The 16220-nt window shown below is 38.9% G+C and overlaps 1 protein-coding gene across 5 annotated transcripts in view; it reads right to left on the bottom strand.

Moving 5' to 3' along the window:
• Positions 1-16220, bottom strand: part of PPP1R9A (protein phosphatase 1 regulatory subunit 9A) — a 236728-nt gene that overhangs the window by 74398 nt on the left and 146110 nt on the right. For all 5 annotated transcript variants that reach the window (XM_023750730.1, XM_023750731.1, XM_023750732.1 and 2 more), the window contains exon 5: positions 3188-3323. In XM_023750730.1, the coding sequence (XP_023606498.1) occupies positions 3188-3323 (136 nt within the window). The remainder of the gene's footprint in view (positions 1-3187; positions 3324-16220) is intronic.

Genomic DNA, 16220 nt, shown 5'->3' with positions numbered 1-16220 from the left:
GGTAGCATTAGTAAAAGAAATGAATTTAAGTCACATAGATAACGTGTTTACACAAGAGTGACTTTTAATCATTTGTACAGCTTTCATCTCTCCTATGCACAGAAAATTAACAGTTGGTTTCAGCTTGGCACACTTGGGTGAGGTGGTGTGGAACAGCAAGAGAGGGAGTACGTAAGTCAGAGAGGAGCATGAGTGAGAGAGACAGAGGAAAAGGCTCTGTGACCATTTCAGTAAAGTAAGGGTTACTTGGAGTAACATAGTAGCACCTGATTTCTATTTCTACAATATTTTGTAAAATATTTGTATACTCTTTAAGTCCTATCTTCATAGGATACTTATGGATTAAGCATTTGCCTAGAGTAAAAAACCCTGTAAGAATTAGATTCCCTTATTATTAGAAACTAGAGGCTTGGTGCACAAAATTCGTGCAGGGCGGGGGGATGTGTCCCTCAGCCCAGCCTCCACACTCTCCAATCTGGGATTCCTCTCACAATCCGGGATTGCTGGCTCCCAACAGCTCGCCTGCCTGCCTGCCTGATCATCCCCTAACCACTCCCCTGCCAGCTTGATCGACACCTAACCACTCCCCTGCCAGCCTGATCGATGCCTAACTGCTCCCCTGCCAGCCCGATCACCCGCAACTGCCCTCCCCTGCTGGCCTGATCCCCCCAACTGTCCTCCCCTGTAGGCCTGATCGCCCCCAACTGCCCTACCCCTTTGGCCTGATCACCCCTAACTGCCCTCCTCTGCCGGCCATCTTGTGTGTTGGAGTGATGGTCAATTTGCATATTACCCTTTATTAGATAGGATATAGGACAGATCACAGAATGAAATTCTTAAAAGATACTCCCTCACCTTAAACAAGAGCCCTCTCTGCAGCATCTCGTTACCCAATTATCTGTGTGCGCCTAAACACGGCAGACCCCTCAGTCCACTCTGTTCGGAAAGAGCAGCGTGGTGCAGAGTCCAGGCCTTGGAGCCAGGAAGATCCCTCTTCCCATCCGAACTCTGCCAACTACCAGAAAAAGCTTCCGTTGCTGCATTTCTAGAGAAAAAAAGAATCTCTTCTGTTTGCTGTAAAGATACATGAAATTATGTGGGGAAAGGCACCTTGCAAGGTGGCCGGCACTGAATACTTACTTACCCCTGTTCCCCCTGAAAAGATCTGCTTAAGTGACAATCAACTCTGCTTTCCTTACAAAAACTGCCAAAAAAAATTTATATGATGTTTTTTAAGTATAAATGTTGAGTAACAAACATTCCTTTTGCATTTACTAAAATTATTACATTAGAAAATAATATACAAAGATATGTGTATATCTATATTCATATCTATATGGAGAAAGAGAGGGGGGAGGGAGAGAGAGAAAGAGAGAAAGAGAGAGAACGAGCACTTTACCTGTTTGAATTGAAAACTTCTGGGAGATGAATGTGATTTCATTCCTATGTACTGGAAGAAGTACGTAGTATGTGATCTAAAAAATTTCACTTGACGAACCTTAAAAACTATTTTACTTTCCCTCTTTCCTTGTTTCACCAGATGCTTTATTTCATAGGCTCATGGAATATTAGAAGCTGGAAAAAATTCAGAGATTTATCCAATTCCCTGTGCTCTACAGCCAGAGACACGGAGGCCCACAGAGACCAGAAAGCTTGGTCTCCTCAGTCCACCACTGATGTCACCCCTACTCCCTGCACCTCAGCTCCAAATTCTTTCTAGCAGAGTGAGCAGGTAAAAACCAGACCTGCAGAGACGATTCTACCATCCTAAAATAGACTTGTAGCTAAAGCAAATTAGTATGTCTGCTAAAACATAAAACACTAGCACAGAGAATGGAAGACTAGATAAGATGAACGTTCAAGTATCTGAGGAAAACACTTTTTTAGTTTCTAAATCCAAGATACATTTTCATATATAATATCTCAATATAATAAAAAATACTTGCCATTTCCAATGAATTCTGCAAGTGAATAAATAAAATGAACAAAATAGGATTATGAGAGACTTTTACATGAAGACTTTCTAGCATGTACTCTGATCAAAAGTTAACTAATGCACCATTTTAAATTTTCTACTCTAAGAAATGGAGAGTACATCCTCATTATACTACAAGCACATGAGAAATTAATATACATTTGGGTTAAAACATCCAGATTAAAAATACATTAAAATATTTGAATGTCTGTTTATTAATCTTCACTACATTTTGGCCAGGAATGTAAAAAGTTCTGAACATAGAATAAATTCAGATGAATAGAGGCTGAACATATGAAGTTGCACTGTCCTTGTATCAGCTGGGATAAAGAATATTTATTTTACCTGAATATTTACTATGTTTATGAAGTATGAAATACTACAACTAAATTGCTGATGGATTTTTTGATATGCCAATATGAAACACATGCACATTTAAAATAAAGCATGTTGTCCCATTATATCAATGTACGCTTGGCATTTACATTAGAAATAGACCAGCATCTGTATTATATTACAACACACAAGGGTTCCCGACAGCCGTTTTCACTTGGGGGTTAGCTTCTATTCATTTACTTGATCTTCTACAGAGAACAGGATGCAAAATTATTCCAATATGTATCTACTCTCTGGAATACGTGCTGGTGGGAAAGCTTTGTTCTGCATTGTGTTAGCACAAATCATAGCGAGCAGATCCAAGGAACTTTCTCTTCCTGGACAAAAAGAAAAGCCTGAAAACCTCAGTGATTTTTAATGCTTTTCTGCGTTTGTATGTGTGTGCTTTTTCACGTAAATGTTTACTTATTTTTTTTGAAAAAGCATTATGTACTGGCTGAAAATTTGATAAAAATTGCAAAAACATAAAGCAGAGGGAAAAAACCACCTAATTCAAACCATAAAGACAGCAACCATTCGCATTTTGGTGTTTTTACTCTTTTTTGTTTTGTTTCAGTGAATTTCTTTAAATAGTGTGATAAAATATGACTTATTTGATTCCAAAGTCTTCACACTGTCAAAGGAATACCAATATTTGATTCATAAATGAATAATAAAAGCAAGTAATATTTCTTTTCCGTGAGATTGAACATACACACACGCTCCTTGGGAAACTGCGAAGAACCTGCCATCCTGTTATAAAGTAAAGAGAGTTTTATACAGTAGGAACCTCAGGAGAAGAAATGCAGGAAAAGAATGTCTGCTCAGGTTGCCTACCTCGTCGTCGTCCGCATCATACTGGGCGTAATGCTGCTCAAGCATCTCTCTCTGGCGCCTTTCTTGTTCCAGTGTCTGGCTTATCAACTGCGCAACCTCACTCACTTGTCCTGGTTTTTCTCGCCCAATGACAAACCTGTAGGAAGGTTAAAGAAGACTAATATAATTAGACTGTTCAGTAAAAAAAAAAGTGCTAAGAAAAGTGACCAAGATTGATATTTCAGGATCCATGAAACAAAGTGACCAAGATTGATATCTCGTCAGGATCCATGAAGCCTCAAAAAAAAAAAAAAAAAAAATCACCTCTATACTTAAAATGGCAGGCCTGGGTGGCAGGAGAGGTTAGCTGAGCAATCAAAGTTATTTTTGCTGCAGCCCAAAGGAACAGAAAGGAAAAAAAATAAAAGATCATAAAAAAAATTATTACCTTGGGAAAAAACAAAACAGATGTATTACAATACTATACACACTTTTGATGCTCTACATATGGCAGCAAACTCCTAATTTCCTGTACCATTGAACTTAAGATTTCCATAGTAATGTCCTCTTTATAACACAAAAACTGCATGAAAACTTTTTGAGATATAGCATACCTTAGGTGGGTAAATATATGTAGAGTAGAGGCACTAACTTTTTGGTAAGTTACTAAACTTTAGAGATAAGAAATAAAAGGGGGGGGATGTAGTTTTGTTAGTTTTAGATTTAAAAAGAAAATCTAAAATTAAGGAGAGTTGGTGAATTAATTCATTTCTTTTGGAGAAGTTTTGAAGTTTTAAACAGGACTTAATTTTGATATTATGTTTAGGTGTTCATTTAATCAATTGAGCTATTTTTCCTTTAAGAATCAACTATAAATAAAATTTGTAAAAACTAAAATTTTCATCTTTATTCAGGTATAATTCACACAAATATATCTATTTTAAATGTAAAGGTCAATAAGTTTGACAAATGAATAAACCTATAAACACCACATTAATAAAGATATAGAATATTTCCACCAAACTAAAATATACCATTTCCTTTCTAGTAAATCACTTCACCCTAGGGCCATATTAGATTTATCTTTATTCTAAAGTTTCATATAAATGGAGTCATAGAGTATCTGGCTTCTTTGGCTCACTATCATGTTTTGGACATTCACCCATGTTATTGCAAGTATCAGCAATCTGTTCCTTTTTGTAACTGAATAGTATTTCTTTGTTCCAGATGTACTATATTTGGTGTATCTATTCGTCTATTATAGGTATTTGGGTTGGATTTTGGATATTATTAGCAAAATTACTATAAACATTTGAGTGCAAGTTTTGGACATTAATTTTCATTTCCCTTAAGACAAATAATTGATGTCATGTGTGTAAGTATATATTTAACTTTTCAAATATTTGCCAAATTGTTTTTTTCAAAGTGGTGGTACCATTTTACATTCCAACCAGCAATGCTTGAAAGGTGAAGTTGCTTTACCTCCTCACCAACATTTAGTATTGTATTTTAAAATTTTAGCCACTCTACTGGGTATCTAGTTGTATTTTATAATGGTTTTAATTTCCAATGCCCTGATGACTAATGATTTTAAGTATCTTTTCATGAGTTTTTTGACCATGCACATGTCTTCCTCAGTGAAATATCTTTTCAAATATTTTGCCCATTTTTTAAAACACTCCAGTTGTCTGACCTTTTATTATTGAGTTGCAATGGTTCTATATCCTCAGCTATGTGTATATTGCACATACATACACACACAGATATACACACAAATAATATAAGTGTATGTGCTTATTCTATTTATTATATTTTGCCAACTGCAGTGTACTTCTTAACTTTCTATACTGATCTTTTATCTCCCTTTAAATGAATAATAGAGTGGGGTTTAAGAGAATATAACTTCCCTACTATAAATCTGACAGGTGATTGAGGGAAGCAATTAATGTACAAAATGCAAATTAATCAAAAACAGCAGCCAAGCTCAAAGTCAGTAAATTAGAATTCACATTCATTTAAGCCATAAGTTCTTTAAACTCATTTGAGAATTACTTTGTCAGATCTTTTAGTTTAACAGTTTTCCCTAAGAATGTAGAAGTTTATTTTCTCTGCAAGGCAAGTGTTTAAAGCTAATGTAAACACAATTCAGGGAGAGAAAAACAAAAGATGTGGTCCACTTGCCAAATAGGTGAAACTGATTTTAATTGCTGATTTTAGAGATGAAAGAAGAAATCTTAAGAAAGACCTCGTGAAAATTTTTAAAGCAGAATATTATTTTTTAAAATCTAAATTATATTATATAATAAGAAATTATGTAATTATACAATATAATAATCAAAACTCCAATGTGATGTTACAACTTTCTTCCTTTCTTCAAAATACAATTCCAAACCAGAATTATTTATGAACGAAGTTTCAGAGGAAATAAGAATTATTCCATATTGCATAAAAAAACAGCATTTTAAAACATGAAAATCACAGCTTGGCTTTCTTTCTGAATTTACTGCTATAATTTAACATTCTTTACTATTTGCCCAATATTAGTTCATATTCAAAATCACTTTACAGTTTGATGAAACAGAAGTGATTTGTAATTACATATAAAATAGACAATTCCTCTCATGAAATATACTCACTTCTAAAAGTGTGTGTTAAAGTATACATCTCTTCATTCAGGCAGGTATTTTGGGTGGCATTATAGCACCTAGCTGTACACATCTTTAAAGTTCTGTAACCCAGTATAATTTTAGTACATATTTGCAATATTAGAATTCATCCTGATAAGGATGACCACAGGAAAAAATGTAATACTTGCACTAGTGTGCTCTGAACATGTTATTATAAGTCACCCTCAAAAGATAAAAGTATGGATCACATGATCACATTAAATTGAATTTCAAAAATATAATAAAAGTCTGCAACAATCAGTCCCTCTAAATATGTGATATTTGTATATAATTAGTGATATATTGTAGGCATTATCTCCAAATGAAATGACATATGTTTAGTCAAATCAGCCTGTTTCTAAACTTCGAGACCCTTTAACACATTTCATACCGCTCAGGAGTTTTCTCGTGTTTCGTGCGCCATCTGTTAAAGACCGCTCACGAGTGTTCTCGTTTTTCACGCCCATGGAAAAAGGAGAGAATCTAGATATTTATGTAAATTTTGTTTGGTCCCTCTTCATAGAGGAAAATGTTTTACGCAATACCATACGTTAAAAAAGTACTAGGAACTTTAATTGTTTAATTGTTTTTGTAAATAAAAATGTTATAATTATTGAAAAACAACACCTAAAGTGCATTATGATGATTTAAATAACGTGCGGTTTGCCCAAAAATGTGTGGTCCCTGGCGTATGTCTTAGAGATTTCTATGCGGTACGCAATGTGTTAAGAAAAAAATATATTGTCTTGTTACTTTCTAAACGTTTTTCTTTGCTTCAACAAGAAACGGCATGATAGATTTATTTTTCTAGCTATAAAAATGAGGTAAATATCCAAACTGTAATGAATATTTAAATAAAAAATTAGGTATTTTCTAAGGTTATCCTATACGAGTGGCCTGGTGCACAAAATTCATACACTGGGGGGGGGGTCCCCTTAGCCCGACCTGCACCCTCTCCAATTTGGGACCCCTCGAGGGATGTCCGACTGCCGGTTTAGGCCCAATCCCACAGGGATGGGTCTAAATTGGCAGTCGGACTCCCTCTCACAATCCGGGACAGCTGGCTCCTAACCACTTACCTGCCTGCCTGCCTGATTGCCCCTAACTACTCTGCCTGCTGGCATGCTTGCCCCCAAATGCCCCCCCCCTGCCGCCAGCCTGCTCACCCACAACTGCTACCCCCCCACCGGCCGGCCTGATCACCCACAACTGACGTCCCATCCTGGCCTGATCACCCACAACTGCCCTCCCCTCTTGGCCCCTAACCGCCTCTACCTCGGCCCCGCCACCATGGCTTTGTCCAGAAGAACATCTAGAAGGTCTCCTGGAAGGTCTCCCAGTCTAATTAGCATATTACCCTTTTATTAGTATAGAAGATAGAAGATAGAGACCTGGTGCGCCGGTGAGACCAGCTGGTTTGCCCTGAAGGGTGTCCCGGATCAGGGTGGGGATTCCCTTGGGGAGCGGGGAGGCCTGGGCAAGGAGCCTGTGGTAGTTTGCAGGCCGGGCACTTCCCCATTGGGATGGGGGTCCCCACTGGGCATGGTGCTGGCCTGGGCAAGGGGCTGAGGCAGTTTGCAGGCCAGCCACGCCTCCATGAGGTGAGGGTCCCCGCTAGGGGGGCGTGGCCAGCCTGGGTGAGAGGATTGAGGGCTGTTTTCAGGCTAGCCACACCCCCTTCAGGGTGGGGGGTCCCCGCCGGGGTGCCTGGCCAGCCTGGGTGAGGGGCTGATGGCGGTTTGCAGGCTGGCCACGCCCCCCAGTGGGGACCCTCACCCCATGGGGGCGTGGCCAGCCTGGGTAAGGGGCTGAGGGCCGTTTGCAGGCCCCTCCCTCGGCAGCCAGCCCAGGCAATGGCGACCCAAGCCTCCCGCGCCCCCAGGCCAGCTCTGTGTCCTCCGCTCACAGGCCCCTCCTTCAGTAGCTGGCCTGGGCAGGCGGGAAGCTTGGCTTCCTCCATTGCCAAGGGCGACCCAAGCCTCCCGCTCGCTCTGGCTGGCTCTGTGGCCACTGACATCTTTGTCCCGCTGATTTGCATACTCACTCCTGATTGTCTGGTGGGCATTGCGAAGGTATGGTCAATTTGCATCTTTCTCTTTTATTAGTGTAGATAATAAAAGCCTAATATGCTAAGTGTCTGGTGGTCCATTCAACCAATCAAAGCATAATATGCTAATGATATGCTAAGGGCACTCAACTGCTCACTATGACAGGCACTGACCACCAGGGGGCAGACAGTCGACCAGTTGACCAGTCACTATGACATGCACTAACCACCAGGGGGCTTACGGTCTGACTCATAGGTTAGCTCGCTGCTGGGGTTTGGCTGATTGGGACTGAGCGAGACGGGACAGACACACCCTGGAGCCCTCCTGTGGTCCCTCCCCAGCCCCAAACGTACACCGGTGAGGTCCCTCGGCCTGGCCTGTACCCTCTCACAACCTGGGACCCCTCGGGGGGTGTCAGAGAGCTGGTTTCGGCCCGATCCCATAGGCCAGGCCGAGGGACCCCACCGGGCCTCTATTGTTTATATAATGGCAAAACTAAAATATACAATTAAGCTTTATGTTTTTAGCATGGCTTTTTTTCTAGTGTTAAAACAATCATGCTGTTTCAATGTGAATTATTTCACTAAGAACTCCCCCCTGCCATCCTCAAGCTGAGATACAATAGACAAAGTCAAATGAATTAGATTTTGTTTTTCTTTTTAAATCTATTATCAGAGCAAGTAATGCCCATACACTGTCCTTGGTAGTTCAGATGATGAGATTATATGGAATTCATCTGATTCGTTTATTGAATTTTCTGGTGAGCTGTCAAACAACTATAAGATTGGACTTGCAATTTGCTGAATTGAAGTCATAAAGATCTACATGTTTTCTGTGAATGATGTGAGAGGTTATGCTGAAACATGATTTATGAGTGCCTTGCTTTACAGACAAAAATTATTCTAATAAAAGTGATACACTATCAAAATGGCATTTGATGTCAAAATTTAAAAGTTCTCAATGTGAAATTAGGCTGGTTTAAAAAAGGAAAAGCTATACCAGGATCTAGTTGTTAGTTTTGTATAATCAATTCTTTCCTTCATATATTCTTTAAAGGGGTAGTATTTATTGTGTGCACATCAATATATATATATATATATATATATATATATATATATATATATATATATATATAAAAACAAAAAGAAAAATCGCTGTACAAGACCTACTGTCCTTATACAATACTTGAGCTTTAGGTCACAAAGGTCATTGGTACTTTTAAACATTTCTGTAAAAAGTGTCTCATTTTTCCTGTTTGATCACATTTTATGCTCTTACTCTGAACTTTGTAGCTTTAAAAATATATATTTTTTATTGATTTCAGAGAGTAAGAAAGAGGAAGAGAGACAGAAACATCAATGATGAGATAGAATCATTGATCGGCTGCCTCTTGCATGCCTCCTACTGGGGATCGAGCCCGCAACCCAGGAACGTGCCCTGACGGGGAATTGAACCATGACCTCCTGGTTCATAGATCTATGTTCAACCACTGAGCCACACTGGCCGGGATTAACTTGGTAGCTTTTTAAGTATTTCACTTAATTCTACTTGAGTGGCGGTAAATGTATGTACAGCTCCTTTCACTAAAATATGTTGACAGAACTTAGCAGCTAAAGTTCTATGCAACCAAGCTTGCCTCTTTCTTGTACTTGCATACTCTTACATATTTTTTCTTTCTAGCTAGATATATGGTAAGCTATAACATGATATATTTAACATTTTAAAAAATCCATCTAGGAAAATATTGCTTTTAAAAGCTAGACCTGTACTATCTTGACTTAAAATATTTAAACTCATTTGTAAGCATTAATTCTTTGAAAGGAATTTTGTATCTAACCCAATACTAATTATCAGAACATTTTTCTATACCATATTGCAACGTAAAAACAAAGCACAGTCATGTGCTGCATCATGACGTTTTGGTCAGTGAACTGCATATACAGCGGTGGTGCCATAATCACAATGAAGCTGAAAACTTTCTATCGCCTGGTAACATTGTCATAGCCATTGTAATGTAGCACAATGCATTTCTTGCACGTTCTTGGTGATGCTGGAGTACAGTGTTTATAAAGTCTACAATAGTGGCCAGTAATGTCCTAGGCTTTCACATTCACTCACTGACTCACCTAGAGCAACTTCCATTCCTGCAAGCTCCCATTCATGGTACAGGTGTACCATTTTTAGTATTTCATACCATGTTTTTACTATACCTTTCCTATGTTTAGATACAGAAGTATCACTGTGTTACAGTTGCCTCCAGTATTTAGTACCGTAATGTACTATATAGGCTTGTACTCTGGGAGCAAATGAATATACCATGTCATGTAGCCCAGGTGTATAGTAGGCTATGACATCCAGGCTTGAGCAAGTGCACTCTATGATGTTCACATGACAACAGAATCGCCTAACCACACATTTCTTAGAATATATCCCTACCATTAAGGACACATGACTGTAACTGAATTATTTTTTTTTAAATTGTCTACCATGTCCTACTTCAAGGACTATATACTGTGCAATAGATATAAATTTCTCTACTTAAAAGTTAGCATTGCTGTGTCAGGTTTAAATATTTATGCATATAAACACTTAAGAGGAAATTTTTAAAATGTTATTCTGTATAGAGTGACATCAGAAAATGTCTCATTAAGACAAAATCTTCTGTAAAGTAGTTTTGGGAAATCTCCAATGTTTTTAATCTTTTTATCACAGTGACTGCTGACCATTCTCATATATGTAAGATTAAAAAGTACTACCACCCCTGGTCTGAAATCTATAGTGGCTGCTCCTCTTGTCTGTGGGCAAGGGTATAGTCTTATGAGTGATGCAAACAGAAAGCCCGCAGACCGATGATTTCCGGAACATGGCAATCCTCCACTGCCTCCACTGGATACAACACTCCATTAAGCACAACCACAGAATCACTTTGATAAAAAGTGAAAACCTCAACTTCCCCTTGTGTGTAATGGCAACAAAAACTCTTATTAAAATGATGACAACGAAGTGAAAACATGTCAAGATTTAATGCATTTCAAATCGAAATCTCTGATACACCAATGATTTTAAATGAAAACATTTATAAAACTTCTATATTTAGAAATTACATGCCTAGGTGTAAATCCAAAATAAACATGTGTGTATCTATAAAAATTCACTTCGCATTCATTTCAATTTCCTTTTGAATATTATAACATCTTCCAAAAAGGACAGAGAGATATTTAAGCCCTCAGATTAATTTGTTTTCCATTGTGTGGAACTACAATTCCTATGAAATCCTGACCTCCAGTAGTGGTGTATGGCTCAATGTCAAAAAGTTGTTAAATATGTATGCTGGGGATAAAAACATTATGAATACATAATGATCACTAAGTAGCAGGCACCAGCCAGAAAACATGTAAAGTTAAATGTGAATGGTGTTGAAGAGCAAACATATACTTTCTAGATGTTTCTCAGACTGAAGCACAATCTCTCTCCTACAATATCACTTTCCATAACTGCTGTCCTTCAGTATTAGGTCAGCTGTCTAGAGTTTAAAAGAATTGCTAATCCTTTTCCCAGATTTCACACTTTCAAGTGCTTTACAATTGCTACCATGTCTTTAAAAATTTTTTCTATTTCTTAGGAAAAAGCTTGTAGAACCTTTTACTTTTATATGTAGAAGGAAAAATGTTTAGACTTCTCAGCATCCTGGTCAGTCCTTCCTAAATACTTTCAAAATTTTCAGGGTTCTTCTTGAGATAAGATATGTAACAGTGAACAAATAAATTGCAAGGGTGGGCAAAAGGTTTAGAGTTGTGAGTACATGAAACATGGGTTTATTCTTATATTATTGTTTCTTAGTTATTGTATTATTTATTGTTATGATAAACCTACGTTTGCCCACCTCTGTAAATTGTGGGATACACAAATTGTGTATAACAATTTATCAGGTGGAGAAAATGGCGGAGGCTTAGACGGACGTGTTGGTGCTTTGTCCCGGACCAGATGGGGGCGAACAGCTGAAACGGGTAACAATCAGCCCGATTAAGCTGGGGAGGTTCAGCTGAGAGACAGTCTGCAGCCAGGAAAGACAGAAAACTCCTAAAAAATGCGGATGGTTGGAGATTGAGGCTGAAACCTCCCTCTGGGCGCCAGCGCAGCGGCGGGACCGCGCCATCTCAGGCAGCGTTCACCGGCATCCAGAGATCGGCTACTAGCCCAGCGGCTACTGACCCGGAGGCAGCGATTCGCAAACAGCGCGACTGCAAGAGCCAAGGGGAGACCTGCACCCCTCCACGGAAAGGTTGGACTTGCCTCGAAGATTCAAGCAACGGCGGCCTCCTGATCACCACACGCTCTGCCTGGGGAACAGTTGCTGCGTCTGAAGCCTCCCTCCACCAGTCAGAAGAGCCACCACAACTGTGAACAGCACTCATCAGAGGCCCTGCTATCAACAGAGGAGCCGCTGCTACCACAACCGCCCAAGGAGCAACCACAGACCGAGGAGCCACTGCCACCCAGGGAGCAGCCACTGCCACCCAGGGTCCAGCCACTGAACGATTCAACAACTAGTAATGTCAGTGAGATCAAACATGGGTAGACAAAGAAACCCCCAAAGGAAAGAAAAGGAGGACTCGCCAGAAAAGCAGCTAAGTGAGACAGAGATATGCAACATGACGGAAAAAGAATTCAGAATAAGGTTCCTAGACTACATGCACCGGATGTTCAAGAAGCAAGAAGAAACAGATGAAAAACTCAACTACGTATGCAAGAAGCTAGAAGAAACAGGTGAAAAAATCAACAACTTAAGTAAGTCCCAAGAAGAAATGAAGAGCGACATAGCTGCAATAAAAAACACCATTGAAAGTATCAACAGTAGACTGGGAGAAGCGGAGGACCGAATCAGTGAATTAGAAGACAAGGAAGCAAAACACACTCAAACTGTACTGCAAATGGAGAAAAAAATTAAAAGGCAGGAGGAGAGCCTAAGGGAACTTTGGGACAACATGAAACGAAGCAACATACGAATAATAGGGGTGCCAGAACAACAGAAAGATGAACATGGATTAGAAAACCTATTCGAAGAAATAATATCAGAAAACTTCCCTGAGGTGGGGAAGAAAAAAGTCACACAAGCCCAGAGAGTCCCAAACAAGGTGAACCCGAAAAGACCCACACCAAGACACATCATAATTACCATGGCAAATGTTCAGGATAAAGAGAGAATCTTACAGGCTGCAAGAGAGAGGCGGAAAGTAACATACAAGGGATCTCCCATTAGATTATCAAATGATTTCTCAACAGAAACACATCAGGCCAGAAAAGAATGGACGGAAATCTACAAAGTGATGCAAAGCAAAGGACTGAATCCAAGAATACTCTATCCAGCAAGGCTATCATTCAAAATTGAAGGGGAAATAAGAAGCTTCACAGACAAAAAAGGGCTAAGGGAGTTTATCACCACCAAGCCAGCCATGCAAGAAATGCTAAAGGGACTGTTGTAAAAGAAGAAATATCAAGCTCAGAAAGAAAACAGCCACACACACACACAAAAAAGAAATGGCTACAAACAAGTACCTTTCAATAATAACTTTAAATGTAAATGGACTAAATGCTCCAAATAAAAGACACCGAGTGGCTGAATGGATAAAAAAACATGACCCATACATCTGCTGTCTACAAGAAACCCACCTCATTGGAAAGGACTCACACAGACTGAAAGTGAAGGGATGGAAAAATATCTTTCACGCAAATGGAAAGGAAAAGAAAGCTGGGGTAGCAATACTTATATCTGACAAAATACATCTCAAAGTGAAGGCCATAACCAGAGATAAGGAAGGCCACTTCATAATACTAAAGGGATCAATACAACAAGAAGATATAACCCTGGTAAACATATATGCACCCAATGCAGGAGCACCCACATACATAAGAAAACTTCTGGAAGATATCAGGGGAGATATCGACAATAACACAATCATAGTAGGGGACTTTAATACACCACTGACATCACTGGATAAATCCGTTAGACAAACAATCAGCAAAGAAACAGCAATCCTAAATGACTCACTAGATCAGATGGACTTAATTGACATCTTCAGAACACTACACCCCACAGCTGCGGAATATACATTCCTCTCAGGTGCTCATGGGACATATTCAAAAATAGACCACATATTGGGTCACAAGCAAAGTCTCCACAAATTCAAGAAGATTGAGATCATAAAAAGCATCTTCTCAGACCATGATGGCATAATGTTAGAAATAAACTACAATAAAAACAACCCAAAATACTCAAACACTTGGAAGCTGAATAGCATGTTATTAAATATTGATTGGGTTACCGATGACATCAAAGAAGAAATTAAAAACATCCTGGACACTAATGACAATGAAAACACAACAATCCAAAACCTCTGGGACACAATGAAAGCAGTCCTGAGAGGGAAGTTTATAGCTCTACAGGCCTATCTCAAAAAACAAGAAAAAATGGTAGTTAATCATCTAACTCTACAACTCAAAGAATTAGAAAGAGAGCAACAAGAAAACCCCAGAGTGAGCAGAAGGAAGGAGATAATAAAGATTAGAGCAGAAATCAATGACATAGAGACCAAAAAAACAATACAGAAAATCAATGAAACCAAGAGCTGGTTCTTTGAAAGGATAAACAAGATTGACAAACCACTCGCCAGGCTCACCAAGAAGCAAAGAGAAAGGTCCCAAATAAACCAAATCAGAAATGATAGAGGCGAAATAACAACAGACCCCACAGAAATACAAATGATTGTTAAACAATACTACGGACAACTCTACTCCAACAAACTAGACAACCTGGAGGAAATGGACAAATTCCTAGAAAAATACAACATTCCAAAACTCAATCAGGAAGAATCTAAAAACCTCAATAGGCCAATAACTATGGAAGAAATTGAAGCAGTCATCAGAAAGCTTCCAGCAAACAAAAGTCCAGGGCCAGACGGCTTCACAGGGGAGTTCTACCAAACATTCAAGGAAGAACTAAAACCTACCCTCCTCAGACTACTACAAAAAATTCAAGAGGAAGGAACACTTCCAAGCTCATTCTATGAAGCCAGCATCACCCTAATACCAAAACCAGGTAAAGACATCACAATGAAAGAGAATTACAGGCCAATATCCCTCATGAACATAGATGCCAAAATCCTCAACAAAATCTTAGCAAATCGGATCCAGCAGTACATCAGAAGGATCATACACCATGACCAAGTAGGATTTATCCCAGAGATGCAAGGATGGTACAACATCCGTAAATCAATAAATGTGATACATCACATAAACAAATTGAAAGAAAAAAACCACATGGTCATATCAATTGATGCAGAAAAAGCATTCGACAAAATCCAACACCCATTTTTGATAAAAACTCTCAGCAAGGTGGGAATAGAAGGATCATACCTCAACATAATAAAAGCCATATATGACAAGCCCACAGCCAACATCATACTCAATGGTCAAAAACTAACACCATTTCCCCTAAGAACAGGAACAAGACAGGGATGCCCACTCTCACCACTCCTGTTCAACATAGTACTGGAAGTATTAGCCATTGCAATTAGGCAAGAAGAAGAAATAAAAGGCATCCAAATTGGAAAAGAGGAAGTAAAACTGTCCTTATTTGCAGATGACATGATATTATACATACAAAACCCTAGAGACTCCATCAAAAAGCTACTAGACTTAATACATGAATTTGGCAATGTAGCAGGATACAAAATTAACCCCAAGAAATCTGAGGCATTTCTATACACCAATAGTGAACTTTCAGAAAGAGAGATTAGAAAAACAATCCCATTTACCATCGCACCAAAAAAATTAAGATACCTAGGAATAAACTTAACTAAAGAGGTTAAAGACCTCTACTCAGAAAACTACAGGACGTTGAAAAAAGAGATAGAGGAAGACATAAACAGATGGAAGAACATACCATGTTCTTGGATTGGTAGAATCAACATCATTAAAATGTCCATACTACCCAAAGCAATCTATAAATTCAACGCACTTCCCATTAAAATACCAATGGCCTTCTTCAAAGATCTAGAACGAACTCTCCAAAAATTCATCTGGAATAAAAAAAGACCCCGAATAGCTGCAGCGATCCTGAGAAAGAACAAAGTAGGTGGGATCTCAATGCCAGATATCAAACTGTATTACAAAGCCACTGTTCTCAAAACTGCCTGGTACTGGCACAAGAACAGACATATAGACCAGTGGAATAGAATAGAGAGTCCAGAAATTAGCCCGAACCAATATGCTCAATTAATTTTTGACAAAGGAGGCATGAACATACAATGGAGCCAAGATAGTCTCTTCAATAAATGGTGT

This window comes from Myotis lucifugus, unplaced genomic scaffold (assembly GCF_000147115.1).
Source record: "Myotis lucifugus unplaced genomic scaffold, Myoluc2.0 scaffold_15, whole genome shotgun sequence".
Taxonomy (NCBI): domain Eukaryota; kingdom Metazoa; phylum Chordata; class Mammalia; order Chiroptera; family Vespertilionidae; genus Myotis; species Myotis lucifugus.
This window is presented reverse-complemented; position numbering and strand designations above follow the sequence as displayed.